The sequence below is a fragment of the Sinohyriopsis cumingii genome, chromosome 2 (assembly GCF_028554795.1).
Source record: "Sinohyriopsis cumingii isolate HCF-2022 chromosome 2, ASM2855479v2, whole genome shotgun sequence".
Lineage (NCBI taxonomy): Eukaryota > Metazoa > Mollusca > Bivalvia > Unionida > Unionidae > Sinohyriopsis > Sinohyriopsis cumingii.
In genome coordinates, this window is record NC_142962.1 from 111,356,668 (window position 1) to 111,374,328 (window position 17,661).

Sequence of the window (17,661 nt, forward strand, 5' to 3'; positions counted from 1 at the left end):
TATTTTGCTTAAATGAAGTGATATTACATTTTATTCAGCAAAGAGCTATTTGCTTGGTTTTGCTTCAGACCGGTCTATTGTAATTGTATTGTATGCATTTGTTTATTCGTACTCGTCGTATTTATATATCACGTTGGCTTGGATCAGAATGATCCGATTATGTCCCACCCCTATTGACTTCTATTATACTATGATACCTCCCTTTCTCGCAGCCGACACTTGCTGTTATCTTTGTATGTACTTTTTGAAAATAAAATTCAAATGATGGTATTCATGCCAACCTCGTTTCTCATAGTTTGTCAGCAATATCACTATCTGATTTAATATAAATGTGCCAGTGTAAGTGTATATTTATGAGAAATACCGCCACCTTCTAATGGATTAATAAAAAATGTACGCACACGTATTTGGGTTTCGTATTGGTTAAACAAGAAAGACATCATTACCACAATTCAGTGTGTACTATTTTTCGGAAGACAACAAATACCCGTTTATTGGATCTACTACGATGTCCCTTGGATCCTCCACATTTCTAATAACTGTTTTATGAGACTTATTGTCAAGACTGATGACACCAATGACGGCATTTCCTCTGTCTGCGTAAAACAGGAGTCTAGATGTTGAGTCTACTGCAATTCCAACGATGTCTGCATCTAGAAAAGAACCATAATTACTTCAAAGAGTAGTACTTCCTTTTATATTTAGCTGCTTCAAAGATTAAGTGCTTCGTTGGGATTTATTTGTGTTTTCGTATGTTAGATCCTTTAATTGCACTGGATATGTGGATGCCAAACTGTTCTGATTAGAGAATCAATGGAAAAACTGTGTTTTGTGTATATGGGGCAAAAAGGCAACTAACTTTGTAGCGGATCATGTATTACATTTAAATATAAAGTATCGATTAGTTTCTTAATTTTTGTTTTAAATTATCCAGTAAAGTTTCGTATCAAAACAATGCAGGTGCTTGCTGTTTAATTAGTTTTCATTACAAATATACATAACAACTGAATATGGTGATGCGTTCCGCGAAAATTCTACTATAAAATATTAGGATGACATACTGAATTACGTCTATATTTGCAACTCTGAAGTATTTATTGATACAAAATTGACTTGATTTACATTGATGGACGATTGATGCACGCACTGAACTGATAGTGCATTTAATAAACAATACAACCTATCGTGACATTAATATTAGTGTTCTTATCTGTTATATTCACCGTGTTATAACACTGATTTTGCATAAATATATCCGAGAATCATTGATTTTTTCTTTACTTGCGAATACCTTTGCTCTACGAAAGAAAAAAAGAACTATACAGCTATATATACAATGTACTTAAATTGTAACTTGCAATTAAATTGTAACTTGCAATACAATGGATTCTTCAAAAATGTATATAGTGTAGATGAAAATTAGCGGAAACCCACATTCACCGAAGGCTCGTACGGTCGTTTGCTTGTCCCCAGTACTTGATATTGATAGTATGTGAGACGTATTGCAGGCGTATATAACATCAGCAGTAGGGTCGTAGTCGATGTCATTGGTGTCAATCACATCATAAAGTGGAACAGTCACATAGCTGTTGTTACTGATGTCTGTATGATAGATTGTCCCCGACATTCTGTCCACAATCAGGAGAAAGTCATGAGGCAATGAGTCTGGTTGACAAAAAGGATATATAAACAATTAGCACTTTTGTATTTCCTAGTACTATTATACAAGAATTACAACTAGGAATAGGAAATGAGCAGCATCCATTTTTGTTTCCGTTGTTTTGACATAAACTAAACAAAGTTTTCAAAATAAAAAAAAAAAAAAAAAAATGAATGTATATTTTTTTGCTCTCATAGATGATGAAATAATCAGTTTCAGACTAAACCAGAGAAAACTCGTAATTTCGCACATTAAACGAAGAGAAAAATAATTAAATAAATATCATGTTTTGATTTTTTACCTTATTTGGATAAGATGTATGGAGGAACCTTTTTAGGTGTAGTTTAATACGAATCTCTTTCTCGCATAATCATGATAACCTACACTATGTGACATCACAATATACGCGTCTGATAAAGAACCATTTGCATATCTCCACTCGCTACAACATTAAACGGACTGTCATAAAGCTTTGTAGAGAGGAACACAACACACATCATGGGATAGCTGTCACAGATTGCACTATGCACTTTATGTTTAGCTTGTAAACTGACAGTTATGCTGCTTGAAGACTAAATTTACTCCGTATAGTCTCTAGTGTTGCCAGCTATTAATACATCTTATCATTATTAAATTAAATTCTAAGACTAGAAGAGATATATGATTTCATTGTTCGGGAAGTGCAATGCCAAATACTTCAATCAACCACCTTAAAGGTAGACAAGGTGCTGTAAAAATGAGAGTTGAACCGTTGAATATATGGACATATTGATCGATACATTAATTGATGTATTGATTGATTTTTATTAGATTATATATATATACAAACTCTAACTACCTAGGTGTATCATTGACCAATACTACTTAAATGTTACACCATAATATAACCATCAAATTGAGCTTAACTAAATCCGCTCAGTAGATGACTATTGAAAGTAAATGTTACAGGTGAAATTTAAAATATCAAAAGACCTATTGCGCAATTAAAATAAACTAAACATGTGTCAACTCTGGATCAGTTTCCATACTAAGGCGCCAATTATATCAAACACATAATCGATGTAGCTAGATTACGATCCGTACCATTCTGCACAGAATAGCTATTGTATATCATAAAAATTGGAGCACTCAAATAGACAACATCGGATGTTGTTCCATCGTGTATCTAAACTATCAGCAAACGTTTAGGTTCAACTAATGGTTGGTAAGTGATTACATTTTTGATTATATTGACAGAGACATAGATTTGAGGTGTTAATGTGGACATTTATCCTAATCAGGATGGCAAATATACTTTTCCACACACAGTTTGGGTCTTAAAATAAAATATAGTGACATGTTCAAAGGTTAATGAATCAGATGTCAATATGTCTGTCCTGCTCCCTTGCCGTAAATTACTAATATGTATCAATAAGCAAAATGTAAACAAAATCACCACTAAAAGACAAAAACATTAGGAACAAACACAAATACAGATTTACAATCAAGACTTGCGTGAATGTTTGACAGATCTTGGATCGTATATAAAAAAAAATACATGTTTACGAACATTGGTTTAATGTGACATCACTATCATGCCTTTGAAGAGAAGGTGAATAACTTACATTATTACCACCGAACAAGACTTAATGACATAATTAACATATATTCAATCGATTCTTGATTTTAAATGTTGGTTGGATATTTTATATACCAAATATTGAATGGTAATTAGTCATGGTGGATACTTGATAATTATTAATAAAACATCGGCTAGTATAAATATACAACATAACAAAGAATGATGTATCAAAGTGAAAATGCATATAATGCAATTAAAAAATGACTGTGCCATACGGTCATTGTATAACATAATATTACACCGTGTATCATGATACTTATTCAAAGACATATCCGTAAGTATTCCTGACACATTTGAATATAAGTACATTTGATCAGTAGGACCTCATGCATGAAATCACCAAAATAAGTTGCTCATTTTGATGAATAGAACGAATACAATTATGTTGGCATGAAAGTCTGATATAATTACTAAGAACAGATCATGAAACACACATTAACATATGCGGTGTGTATATTTAAATTTTTTTAATTGGTGTCTTATGTTAATGGTCATGGTCTTAATACGTGACCTTGACCTTGCACACAATTAAGTTTAATGTGCAAATTTGTACCTGATTAAAGATATTGTGTTCTAAGCAGCATAATCCATACCAAATGTACCTCTATCAAGTGTGCATTGATAACATGATCATTGCCTTTTAATCTAAGCATTTGTATTAAGGTCTGGATCTTAGACTTTAAATTTTCATTTGAAAAGTCCTAAACGTATTGCAGATTTTCAACGTTTTATAAAAAAGGCTAACCATCATCCAGGCTACATTTTTGTAACTTAGTTTTTAATATATGTTATCATCCTTAAAATAAATAACTAATTATTTTCGTAACATATGGGCGCATAAATGATCATATTGCTGCATTCAGTGTTATATTTGGGTGGATTTATTTAGTCAAATTATTATTCAATGAAAATATAAATTGCTTATTACTAATAGTATTGGTCTGCAACATTAATTTGAAATTATAGCAGACTCAGACATCACCATTATTTAATTATATTATTGTTAACAAGTCATCACAAGCCATTCAGCTACCACATAAACGCATTCAACGCAATATCTCCGAAATTAAAATGGAATCATACATTTTGATAGTTTGAGATAACATTTAAGGTAGTTTTTTGTTATTTAATATACAAAACTGTCAATTCATTTTAACCCTTCATTTTGTACTGTAAGGAGAAGAATTATTTTTTGTTTTTGCGTGCTCTTTTCTGGTATTTACTTTAAGACCATAGAGTCGTATTATATATATATATATATATATATATATATATATATATATATATATATATATATATATATATATATATATATATATATATACATAATTTATTGCATTCGTATGTGAATAAATTCACTAGTTATTTTCGGATGGATATAATGTACGACATTAGGAATACTTTATATCCATCCGAGAAAACTATTTCGTATGCAATTACTATATACGCTCATTTTCTTATTCTAGCGATGGCTTAATTATATAAATAAAATACATTGCATGAAAGAAAGCGACTGAATTGATGTTGTATTTAAAATTAATCCACACGCTTCGAGTGATCAGTAAACAAGAACAATATTAAAACGAATATAATTCCGCCAAGCAAAATTTGAACTCAGTCACAAACGTTAACATCACTTTTGAAAGAAATTCTCGTTTTTGGTCTAACTAAACTTGAAATGTAGAGTCATATTGGGTATGAATGCTCCTTGCAACAACTTTTCGATTAGACATGAATTGATATATTTTTTTATTATTTGTAGATTCAATTGAAAGTGATTTTGGACTTGATTTATCTGTGTCAATTCTACATGAAGTAAAATCTTCTTCGTGCAATGAGGGAGTATTATCCTGATTCATCTGCATGCGTGTTACTGTTCTGCCATTGACTGTTTGGAATCATAATGTTCATTACAATGGTTTATAATGTTCATTTCATTCTGAGTGCAGTAAGGTGGATGTTATTGCGCTTGGAATTTAATCGCAATTACAGTGCAAAAAATTGGAAATGGGAATTCAATCTTTGTAATCAGTGGCATAGCTCTTGTAATTCGGATTTGCAGAACTAAGAAAGTACATTAACAGGGAATTCAGGATGTAAAGCTGTAAGTGTATATTTCGGGATTCGTATAACGACCTAAAGCAGATATATATACAACATATATTGATACATAGGTACATAGATAGATGTTAGCAAATTATTTAAGCTCACAATTATTGCTAATTCATTACTTTCCTATCCGATCATTAAGAATTATTTTATCTGTCACTGTGTTACCACTTCCCTCGAATTATTAAGTTTCAAACCGAATCACAAAACAACGCAATCAGTTGTTCGTCAATTAATTTCTCAGGGTGATATACGCTAGCGATCAAATTCTTTCCACTTAACATTCTTAAACCTTTCACCTTCTGAATATGTTAGAAAAGTACCGGATGCGTTATATAGTTGATTATGTTGTTATTAAACTCTCTCCTCATACCATCCTTGAATTTATATGGCTTTTGTTGCTATGGAATATATGCAATATTATCCTATATGACACCTCGTTTTGTTCGTTAAATATCAATATCATTGCTTGAAGGTACATTTATCGCTCTCAGAATGTATGTATATTGTTCTATATTAGATATGCTTACCTGCCATTCACGGCAGATTCCTACTGGTAATATAAATATAGACAGGTGTGTATGCCAAATTGGTATATCATTTGCAAATTGTGTTACATTCTATTGTTCACAATATTCAATATTTTGTATCAAAATAGTTAAGTTCTTTCATTATCGCAATAAGTTCGCTTCCAATATTGTTTTAATTTTGCTCAGCACAATTCACACTGGGTGCATCTATTACAAATCCGAAGTCACTCATTTACAATGTAGAAGGAGAGTACTCATTACGGTTGGTCATTGTTTCATGCAAGGTAACAGCATATCATTTAATAAAAGCTACTGTAATGTATAACAATTTAGCAACATTGTTATTAATCCTTACCAACCCATGAACGATTTGAGATGGATGTTAAATAGTGTCTTTAGAAAGTGTTTGTTCACAATTAGCTGCGTCGTATACTAAGCCATAACGTGGAGTTTTGGATCTGTGTCGTATACTGAGCCATACCGTGGGGTTTTGGATCTGCTTCGTACACTAAGCCATACCGTGGGGTTTGGATCTGCGTCGTATACTAAGCCATAACGTGGAGTTTTGGATCTACGTTGTATACTAAGCCATACCGTGGAGTTTTGGATCTGCGTCGTATACTAAACCATAGCGTGGAGATTTGGATCTGCGTAGTATACTAAGCCATGACGTCGAGTTTTGGATCTGTGTTTTGTGCAAACTATAGATTAACTTTCCAGTGCCTTTTGGTAATTTTATGAAGTGAACTGTGTCGGAAGAGTATTCAAGCACAGTTTGCAATGTACTCTAAGCGATATTTCTAGCAAGTGATGTGAACAACTTGGGGATGCTACTAATTAGTACGTTGCAAAACGATTCTCTCCTCTAATATAGTATACATTCTTAACAGTGATAAGGTATAGCACGTGTAGCATTGTAATTCAAAATACTGGTAATTTAATTTGTTAACGGATATTATCAAAATATGTCTATTTGTACCATCAGGTAGAAAACATGGATTTATTAGCAACTGTACGTGTAAAAATGTTTAACTATTAACCGAAATATTGCATTTAACACGGATATACCAACCAAACTAATTTAAATTTGCACAGAGCAGCAGAGGGGGCGAATCCGACATTTTGTCCAATCGTCATTTGGCTTAATTAATACTTTCTGCACTCAGCGGATCCGGTGTCGTCAGCGCCTGGTAAAAAAAAAAACGACGTCGTCGTCGGGGGGATCGTCCAAACGTCATTTGGTTTAATTAATACCTTCTGCGCGCTGATCCCCAGCGTCGTCAGCGTCCGGTAAGCAAACGCGACGACCGCGTCGATGTCATCGCCCCCTCTGCTGCTATGATCTTACAAAGAGAGTGATCACTAACTCCTCCTCTTGTAGATCAATTAGGTTATTTAACTGATCGGTAAGTCTAAAATTAATTCTCGTTAAAAACCGATTATGGCATCTCATATAGACCGGATTAATTGGACTCTCAACAATTAAAAATCCCGGAGGGGCTGTTGGTGAAAATGAATAAAGGATATACCCCTGTTGAGCCTGATTTGATTGCTTGGTATCCACCTGGTAACTCCCTTCGATAACATCACACACTAGATTGATTGCTATCACCGATGCAATATTTACGTTGTACGGGGCAATATGCCTACCATCATCTCCGTTATCGTGTCTGAGGATATAAGTTAATGGGCCGAGAAAATCATTAAGAGACTTTTTTAGTTCTGGCGCGTTGTATCCTGGGACCTTTAAATCGGGTAAATCGGCTTCTGTGATATTAAACTCGGTTAGGAATTTTTGTTTATTATCATCGCTGTTAGCAGATATTGTCTCAACGATTCGTTTATTAATATATTCCATGTCTGATATAAGTTGATTTAACACCTCAACGTGTTTTCGTTCTTTTGTTTCCCGTAGCTGTTCTAGTTGTAATTGGTAATACTGATTAATCTCGGCAAACATATCAGTGATATTCCTTATACTAATTGCGAATGTGGTGCGCAATCCAGGAGTTTCCCCATGCTGAAAATACCATTGCATGTTATTCCTGTCTTGAAATGCAAATATACTGGGTAATAACGCGTTTTTCATAACAGACAATTTATTTCGATAACTGGGATTAATCTCATGATACGATTGCTTGCCCGCGGAGATTTCATGAGGTGGATTCTTAGGCCATCCTAGTATGGTTCTTATTGAACTGTTATAGATATCAACCATATACCCCGGTGTGCTTATTTCAATCGTCGACGATAACGTCGGTTCATGAACCGTAATAGCGATTTTTGATTCTTTTCCTGTGATCGATTTTATCCTGGGCTGAAATTCTCCATTGATTTGTTCTATTTGGTATGACCCAGTTGGTATTGTAACCTCCTTCCAGTCTGGGGTTCCATCGGGTTTATTTGTCCATGCAAAAACCAGCGAGTTATTAGGTTGTTGTCCGTTAAATGCGTCCGCTCGGATATTAGGCCAACTGTGATATATTCGCAATTTTGCCAGCGCTATTTCCTTCACTGGAACCGGTGATGGAAAGTTCACACTGAATTCGGGTTTCGTTGATGTCACTGATATCATACTTGTTTGTACCGGAGTGGTGTTCTCCGCGATCCGCTGAAGTAATTGAAACCCTTCGGGGTTCAGCGACATTATTATTATTCGTTGTTTTTAGTGTCTAATTTCAACAACCAGAGCCCATTGAAGTGGTTCCGGCTTCCAGTTGAAAATCCTCGATTTTTGACATCGCGGAGCTGTACAACTGGACCATCGTGGAGAATTCAACATCGGATATGAACAAATTATCAATCGACAACGAGATCAACCCGGATAATTTCGAGTACGCGTCGGATACTATTTGATGTTTTACTGTATACTCGTCGAGTTTTTTCTGGAAACACGATGATATCTTCCTAGTGATTGCGTTGGCGACTCCAGCAATTGTTGTCATCGCGGAGATAGCGATTGGAACAGCGATCGGGGCTATCGTGGTCACCGTGGATAAAATAACACCGGTACCGGCTACTATACCCGACACCGAGTACACGACCGCGTCGATGGCGGTTATTTTTCGGCGGTATTTTTTTATTTTTGCGCGGTATTGTTCGGAAAGCGTTTTCAAATTCGCGGAGAACTCTTTTGCGGTATCGAATCGATATTGATGTGACGTCGGTGATACCTCTGATTCAATTTCCTTGGTGGTCATTTTTATTTTAAAAGAGCTAGTGTTTTTAATTACTTAGATCCGCTACAAATTCCACATACCATGTGATGTTTGCCCCGGCTAGATTTCCATCAACGGCATAAATTGTAAACGGTTCAGTTGCGCCCCTGTTTATAATTGTTGATATTGTATTGTTAAACCCGGATGAACTCGACGATAATATATTAAACTGCATCATTGAAACCAGTGTCAATCGATAAATGCCCTTAACAGTTGCGGTAATATTTACTGTATTTTGTGTAGGAGTCCAAGCGAATGATCCATGCCGAATCGTGTATACTGTGTTGATGGTGTTCTCATGAGGGATTTTTATTTTTTCGAATTGTTCTACTACTCTCGGTAGTCCGTCTTTAATCGCGTTAACATCAGTTGTAACTATTCCTATTTCCCGCCAACTCGCGTCTATATTATTCTTGTTCGCTGCAACATTAGTTTTGATTGTTTCTATTTCCCGTGTATTCTCGGTCATACTTTTTTTGTTCGCTGCAACATCAAGTTTGATTGTTCCTATTTCATATGTATGCACGTCTATACCTTTTTTGTTCGCTGCAACATCAGTTTTGATTATTCCTATTCCCCGCCAATACGCGTCTATATTTTTTTTGTTCGCTTCAATATCAGTTTTGATTGTTTCTATTTCCTGTGTATGCGCGTCTACACCCTTTTTGTTCGCTTCAATATCAGTTTTGATTGTTCTTATTTCCTGTGTATGCGAGTCTACATTATTTATGATCGTTGTAACATCAGTTTTAATTGTTTCTATTTTCCGTCTATGCGAGTCTACATTATTTATGATCGTTGCAACATTAGCGCCGATTATTTATATTTCCCGCTCATGTACTACTACACCACTTCTGTTCTCTGCAACATCAAGTTTGATTGTTCCTATTTCCTGTCCATACGCAGTGATATCATTTATAGTTGTTGTAATCTCATCCAGCTTGGCATTTTTCTTACCAAAAAATTTATCAAAGTTGTCATCGATCCTGTTAACATTTTTTCGTAACGTGTAAAATTGGCCCGACAGCGTTGCAAAATCCAAAATAGTATTCCTTATTGTTGCAAGATTCGGTTCGGTTACCGTCGGGGTCCCGAAAAAACTAGCGGTAGTGAGTTGTATATCGGTGACAGATTTTTTCACCTCGGTGGCAGATTTTTTCACCTGCGCGTCAAGTTAGGTCACCGATCTATCCAACCTTATAAAACCGTCTTTAACTAATGTTATCGTCGATAGATGTTCACCCGGTTTGAGTCGTCCGTCGCTGGTATACAACGCGATAGTGTCTTCGGCGGCATCACGCTGTCGTATTAAAACGTCATCCAGCGACACATTACTGGATTTCAATTTACCCTGGCGGTCTTGAAATACGACTATTTCACCTGGGTCAATACTGGTTAAATTCAACGTATCAGCGATTTCATCCTCGATTAGTTTTTTTATGTCATCGGTGGCGAGCGTTTCCGTGAAACCGGTCGTCCCCAAATATCAATCATCGTTATTGTAAAAAAAAACGGCGTTTCTAATTAACCCGCCGGGCCTCTACGACCCCACTAGTGTATTCGTTTACAACCACATGAGGTGGTTTCCGCGATGATGAAATCGCCGCGAGTACGTTCAATACCTCACGGCCACATATCGGTGGGTCACTTAATTGCTGCGTTGGCAGCGTGGAATAAAAAACCGGGGCTGAACACGCCCGGATATACCGCATGAACTCGTTCGGCGGGGCTAACCCGTATGAATCAAAATAGACGATCTCACGCGGATCAATCGCGTATGCAACCCAATGAGTTCCCGCTCCGGAGGATTTATCGAGGTTAATTATGCCGGTTTCAATATTCCTTGGTGCCGCCGGTAATTGATCCCTCATAAAAACACCTCTGAAGTTTTTTATCGCTAACGAGTCGGCGGCGTCTATTAAATCAAAATTAGACATGGGAGTCATTGACTCCTGAGTCAATAAACGGTTCCCGGTAGTCTTAGACCCTTTCCCGAGTACCATGAATACGGGGTTCCCGGTAGTCTTAGACCCTTTCCGGCTACGGGTCGTTTTTTTTTGTAGCCTTTCCCGGTTGCCTTCTTCAATGCCATCCCCGCTGCGGTACCAACAGCCCCCAACGCCGCCGCCTTAGCCACTGCTGGTGCGGCCGCGGCAATCAACGCTGGAATCGCAGCTAACAGCGGAAATATCCCACCGGTCTTTTCCATGTTTTTAATCGCTGCGGCCGAAAAATCTATTTGAATACCCTTTTTATTCTTCATCGCATCATTGAAATGTTTTATTTGACGCGCCGTCAACGATATCTTATGATTACCACTCGCCATCTGCGACGGCTTCAGCGTTATTGTGGTTCCGCATTGTTTAGCCGACTTTGATCGTAATTTCTTGACTTGACCATCAGTCAACTCTACACTGACGACACTATACGACATTTATTGTAAACGCGTTTGTGCTTTCAATTACATGTTTTCCACTGGCGCATCAACGATTCTCATTCGTCCACCAACACCTTCCAACAGCATTGATTTATCGCTGAGAATGACAGCAACCGCTCTATAATTGGCACCACCCGGTGCTATACGAGCTCTAAAGTGTATATCAACGACGGATTGTCTCGTTAAATCAAGATGTTCCAGCGAAAAATAATAAATCGGATACAGCTTTTTAAAATCAAGTTGTGATATTTGCAAACCAGTGTCGACGTTTTGATCACGACCCATATATGACAGCAATCGATGATACACACGTGCGATATGGTTGTCGCCGTAATTAAGCTGTACATCCTCGGATGGTTCCTGTTGTCCGTTTATTCTCAGCGAAACATCCCTGACTCCTAATTGATCAAATATCATATGGCTGTGTTCTTGACTGCCCAATCGTTCCCTATTCTGTAGCGCTATGAATATATGACGCGGGGCTGAAACACGCTGTTTTGATGCCAGGTGCCATGTAAACGTATCGGCGACGTTATCCTCTTTAGCATCAGTTGTTACCGCTAGCCAACTCAACAACGATTTCCCTCCCTGTTCCATAAATGCTAACAATCGTGCTTCCGTGGTAACTGATGAAGTCAGCACCGGCATCCACAATGCCATTTTAGTTAAAACGACTTTACCGGCAGCGACGCCAGCAGCACGCCATATTGCATTGTTATCATCACCCCTTCGCGTTAGCGCGATTGTATGCTTAGCCCCATAGATAACCTTCCTGACATTTCTGCAGAATCCAAATATGTGATGGAGTGGAATCGCGCATGAAAACTGTCGGCGTGGTTTTTGCAACATTTCTACTCGTGTTGCAAATCCCATATTGTAATTACCGTTAAGACTTTTTATAATATTGAAATTAGCGGCTGGTCTTGCTCTGCGGTCTGGGTTATTTGCTTCAGCCTGTGGGTCAACTGCGATATCTCTTTCCACCAGCACGTTAACGTACTGAAGATGATCAGCGTTATTAGTGATATCCTTTGCGAACATCATAGATGGGCCCGCCGATCTTGTATAATCATCCGAGTATCTCGCTAACCCAATTATCGTCGTTGCAACATCAACCTCGCGTTCTATTGATTCAATTTCTCGCCCGTCAATAAGATATCTGGCGCTCTCAAATAACGCCATGATACCGTTGTTAACGAAGCCAACTCGAACACGATCGTCATCTGCGTATGGTGCATTATCGGCAGCATTTGTCACGAGTTCTCCCTCAATTTCGATAAACGCTTCACACGGCAGAAAGTATTTACTGGTATCTTGGACTTGAAGTTCAATTCGCGATCGTAGGTCAGGTTGCGCTGCATAATAAGAATAATATTGATAATCGCGGATAGAATCATCCCTGCGCACTGGGGCAGCCATATCAAACGCGGGATCAGCGGTTCGCGCAAACGTTTTATTATTATTCATGTTGATGTTTTCAATTGAAATCCATCAACGTCGTTTTCGTCGTAGACTACTTCCCGCTATCGCGTTCATGAGCGCGTTGGTTGCCGCATCGGCGGATGGCGAAGTCGCCATTGGCGGAGTCGTCGCCAACGACTGAGTCGTCGCCAACGACTCTAGTTTTTCTTCCACGGCGTCATTTATTACTTTACTGACATTTGCAGGCATCACTGTCGTTGATGGCATCACCGGTGGTTTCTGTTTTTTTCTCCTCACCAACGACATTAGTTTGTCCCGCGCGGCTGAAAGCGCCTTTCCGGCAACATCTCCAATAGCGCTGATTCCCTTATCACGAATAACATCAATAGCCTTCATTCCTAATTGTTTGGCTAACGGCGCTACTTTTGGAGCCATTCTTGTAAATAACCCCGCAATGGTATTACCGAGACCATCTCCATAGTACGCGCGGTAAACAGGCAATCGCGAGTTTACCACGTAGACGAGTACTGGTTTATCATGGTTGTAATGTATGATCATCTTACTATTATGTTAATGTTTTCCAATTAGTAATTGTGATCACCAGTGATTGATCAATCGCTGTGATGACCGTGGTCATCAAAACCATCCACGAGTTCGTTTATGAGCATTCGATATATATTAATACCCATTACACCGCCGGCAAATAGCCGCCTGCAAATATCAGCGGCTTCATTAATAATTTCTCTGGAATTATTTCCGGCTCGTTTCCCTCCGATAAGTACTTCTAACCGTGATATATCACTGAGAACATTACCAGGACAAGTAACACTAGCGTTTCCAACTAAGCCGCTGCCTAAATATCCATTTCCAGTTGTTTCTTTAGTTGTGTCCCATTTACCAAGAAATCCAGTTGACTTTTCTTTATCCACTCTACTCAATACCATCTTTTTAAAATCCTCGAAATCATTGCGAATATTTTTTGTGATTTTAAATTTGCCGCGTTTTGCCAGGTATACTTTTTTCATCCAATTCTTGTCATTTTTTATGTACTCTTTATACATTTTGTTTACAGCGTTTTCTCTTAGATCAGGTGAAAAATTCAGCGAGGTGAATCTAGCTAATTCAGTGACATCTAAACTTTTAATTTTATTGTATACATCGTGTGTAAATATACTTTGTGGTGAATACATTTTTTCTGTAGTAACGTCTTCTTCCTCTTCTTTAGTATCACCTTGTCGTCGTAGTTCTTCTAGTACTCGTTCTTTTTGTCGTTGTTGCTGTCCAGTAGTTGTTATATCCACGGGAAGTGTTTCCAGAGACTTTTTTGTTTGTTCGGTCTCTGCTGCTATCTTTTCAAGTACAGGAAGAAGAGGCACTTCTCGTCGCTCGCCCTCCTTAGGAATATCTCCATATATTGCTCGTTCTGTTGCCGCTGTAACATCCTTAGTCGCTTTAGTTACCGGGGCAAATAACTGTTCACTTCCAACAGCAAAATCAGTTTGCATTTGTTGCCGCGTTTGAAGTTTCTCTCTCACTCTGTCTCGTAACGGTATAAACTTTTTAAGCGCTGCTAGCCGCTCTCTGGCTAGCCGAGTAGTAAGTGATTCACCTACCATTATTGTAAATTGATCCGCAATTTCAAATAAAATTTTCTAATTTTCCGCCGAGTCTTTCCATGGTGGCAGAAATATATCGAAGCGAAAGTTGTGTCATTGTGTGTATATGGATAGGTAATTAAAAACGTTATAGTACGACTTCATCGAAAAAAAAATAAACCATTACTTTTTCACATCACATGTATATAATGTTACATTGGTATGCCGACTTCGTCACGCGACGTGGGCACAGGTAACTTCAAGCTGAGGCTCCCCACAGGGGTTTCGTCTATAATCCTCCTAATGTTTTTAATCTTACTAGAGATCTCGCGGCGTTTTTCATAAAGCTGCCCGAGTTTTTTTCGTATTGTTTCAACGGCAGTGAATAACCCAATGAATACGCTTACGTCATTGCCATACAGGTTCTCATTAATTGTATGTTGTAATCGTTTTATAAAAGAACACTCGCGGGCTAGCGTAAAACGCCCCCGCTTCGATTGCTCGTTTATAACCTCATAATCGGATAATATTTCCTCGCTGTTAAGCCTATCAGATAATACAATTCCTTGATTTTTTAATTTTGAAATCTCAGTTAATATATTATTGATGTCTTGGGGATCCATATTCTTATAAACATCTTATTTCTAATATCAAAAATTTTAATAAAATTATTGGGGGTCATTTTTGACCCCCGTTTTTTGTATGGACAGTACAATGCCGTAAATCTCCACTCGATGTTGCAGAAGTGTTTGTGGCAGATTACAGGCATACATATACTTAATTATGGACAGTACAATGCCGTAAATCTCCACTCGATGTTGCAGAAGTGTTTGTGGCAGATTACAGGCATACATATACTTAATTATGGACAGTACAAACAATGACGGGGGCGTGGTTTGCACTCAACCGAACCAAAACGCAACCCATAAAAATCAATCATGGTTGCGTAGTTGGAAAAAAACAACCGCGCACACTATGAATGATAGTGTGGGCTGCGTTTTGGTTCGTTTTGAACTTCAACGAAGGGGGCTTTATCCCCTCCCCCCCAATTATATAGAAAAAAAAACATCTAACCGTTTCCCGCCAGGCAATTGCCCGCTGCGAGGCGCGAACCCGTAAATTGTTGACTCGAGTTTCATAGTCAAACATGTTTGCATCGGACTACGGACGCACCTAACAAATAACGAGTTTTTAAAAAATATAAGCACGTAGTGCGTTCCAGGTGAACGCGCATAGGTAACTCATTTACATTGAAACAGACGACTATTTGCAATCACGTGACAGCATAACTCTATCATGGCGACTTCGTCATACCCTCACGAGTTATCCCCCTTCAGATATGAAAATCGAATTCTATGTCCGTTTTTACTTGAGAAAGCTGTTTGATATACTCGTTCTGCAACAAATCGTACTGAGGCGCTACAAATGTCAAAATATTTTCCTGCCTCATTCATTGACTGAAATATTTTTTCCTCGTGCGTTGATGTATCAAATGATTTGACGCCCCTTGCTGCTTTTGAGTACTTACCAGTCTGGCCTTTTTTAATATTTTCACTCTGAGAGATAGCTTGCAGATTACACAGTCTGTTATTTTGATAATTAGAATCAATGTGATCAATAACGAGACTATCTTTGATCAATTCGTGGAAACATTCATAGATGATTCTGTGACAGAGATATTTTTTCCCTCCAGCAGTAAACATTAAATACCCGTGATTGTTTTTCCATCCAACCGGTTTTTTTAGTCTGCGGTTTCTAACAATGCCGTCGCAAGATGCCTCGTAATTGACGAGCAGGGGATGCGGCTGAAATTCTTGGTCCATTTATATAATAATACTACTTGTCTAATTTATTATTTGGTTTAATTATAAATCTTTCAACATAGTCTGGGGGGTTTTGATGACGGAGTCAGCGGTGGGGTCAATGACGGCGTTTTTAATTCGTTTGTCATAATAGCGTTTTAGTTCCCTGTATCGCTTTCCGCCACAATTAATACACAACTGCGATTTTCCTCTTACACCAACGCGGCAAACCAAGCACGGGAGGGGGCCAAGAGAACCATTACGAACGCTTTGTAAATGATACCCGCAAAATTCACCTCTACATGATTTATTGCACGGGGTTATCGACCCAATCATCAACCATTTGCATTTATTCATTATACTATATTCTTTTATTTAAATACTTGTTTTAATTATATGGATGAGGAGTTCGAGAGATTAGCAGTAATTAAGCCCTGGAAAAATATTAAATTCAATCTCGATAGAGTCCTCAAGGACACACCAAAAGCGTTAATAAACGATAGAACCCTGCTGAATAAAATACGCGATTGTATCGATGAATTCAAGCGTGATGGTGCATCTCATAGTTGGTCAACATTTCGAATTGATGGCGTTGTTGATGCTACCATGAACGACAACCGCGCAGCAACGATAATATCACAACTTGACGGTAAAAAGTATTTCTTCAGAGTAAAATTCATTGTCCGGGTGGAATCAGGTGATTGGATCATACGTGATAAATTTGAACCAGTTCTCAGCGACAAGAAAACAGTCATTGTCAGCCGCGACTCCAAGCCGGGGTTGTTAACCGGAATTGACAAACCATACTATGAACGAGCGTATCCTGAAACAGCAGTTGTTTATGGAATATACCAGTTAAATAAGAAACCTGATATCCGAAAACTGAAACCAATGAAACAGTCAACGGGGATAAATTGTGTAGCAGAACGAATAATAGAGCATTTTACAAATGCATGTCGAGGAAACAAATTGACTGATTTACGACGTAGCAAAATCAACCAGTGGGAACTAACCCTAAAAGAGCGTGGAGCAACCATCAGCGACATAGCGAGATTAGAAACGTCGTTGAGATTTCCAATAACCGTTACAACGATAACCGGTGAAGTATTATACGAATCGAAGTATAAATCAAATGGGGCCCCAATCAAAATTATTGATCATAACGAACACGCATGGACGCCCGCGATCACAATATTTCCACGGGATAGAACAGTAAAGTATATACCCGAAGAATTCTCCAAGGGTGGTTTTCTCGCGGAGAGGAAAC

General features: G+C 37.8%; 1 protein-coding gene across 2 annotated transcripts in view; it reads right to left on the minus strand.

The window, feature by feature from the left end:
• Positions 1 to 17,661, minus strand: part of LOC149805612 (low-density lipoprotein receptor-related protein 2-like) — a 59,719-nt gene that overhangs the window by 29,784 nt on the left and 12,274 nt on the right. For both annotated transcript variants that reach the window (XM_089950246.1, XM_089950245.1), the window contains exons 2-3: positions 1,435 to 1,665; positions 488 to 653 (exon numbers count right to left, since the gene is read on the minus strand). In XM_089950246.1, coding sequence (XP_089806372.1) covers positions 488 to 653; positions 1,435 to 1,665 — 397 coding nt within the window. The remainder of the gene's footprint in view (positions 1 to 487; positions 654 to 1,434; positions 1,666 to 17,661) is intronic.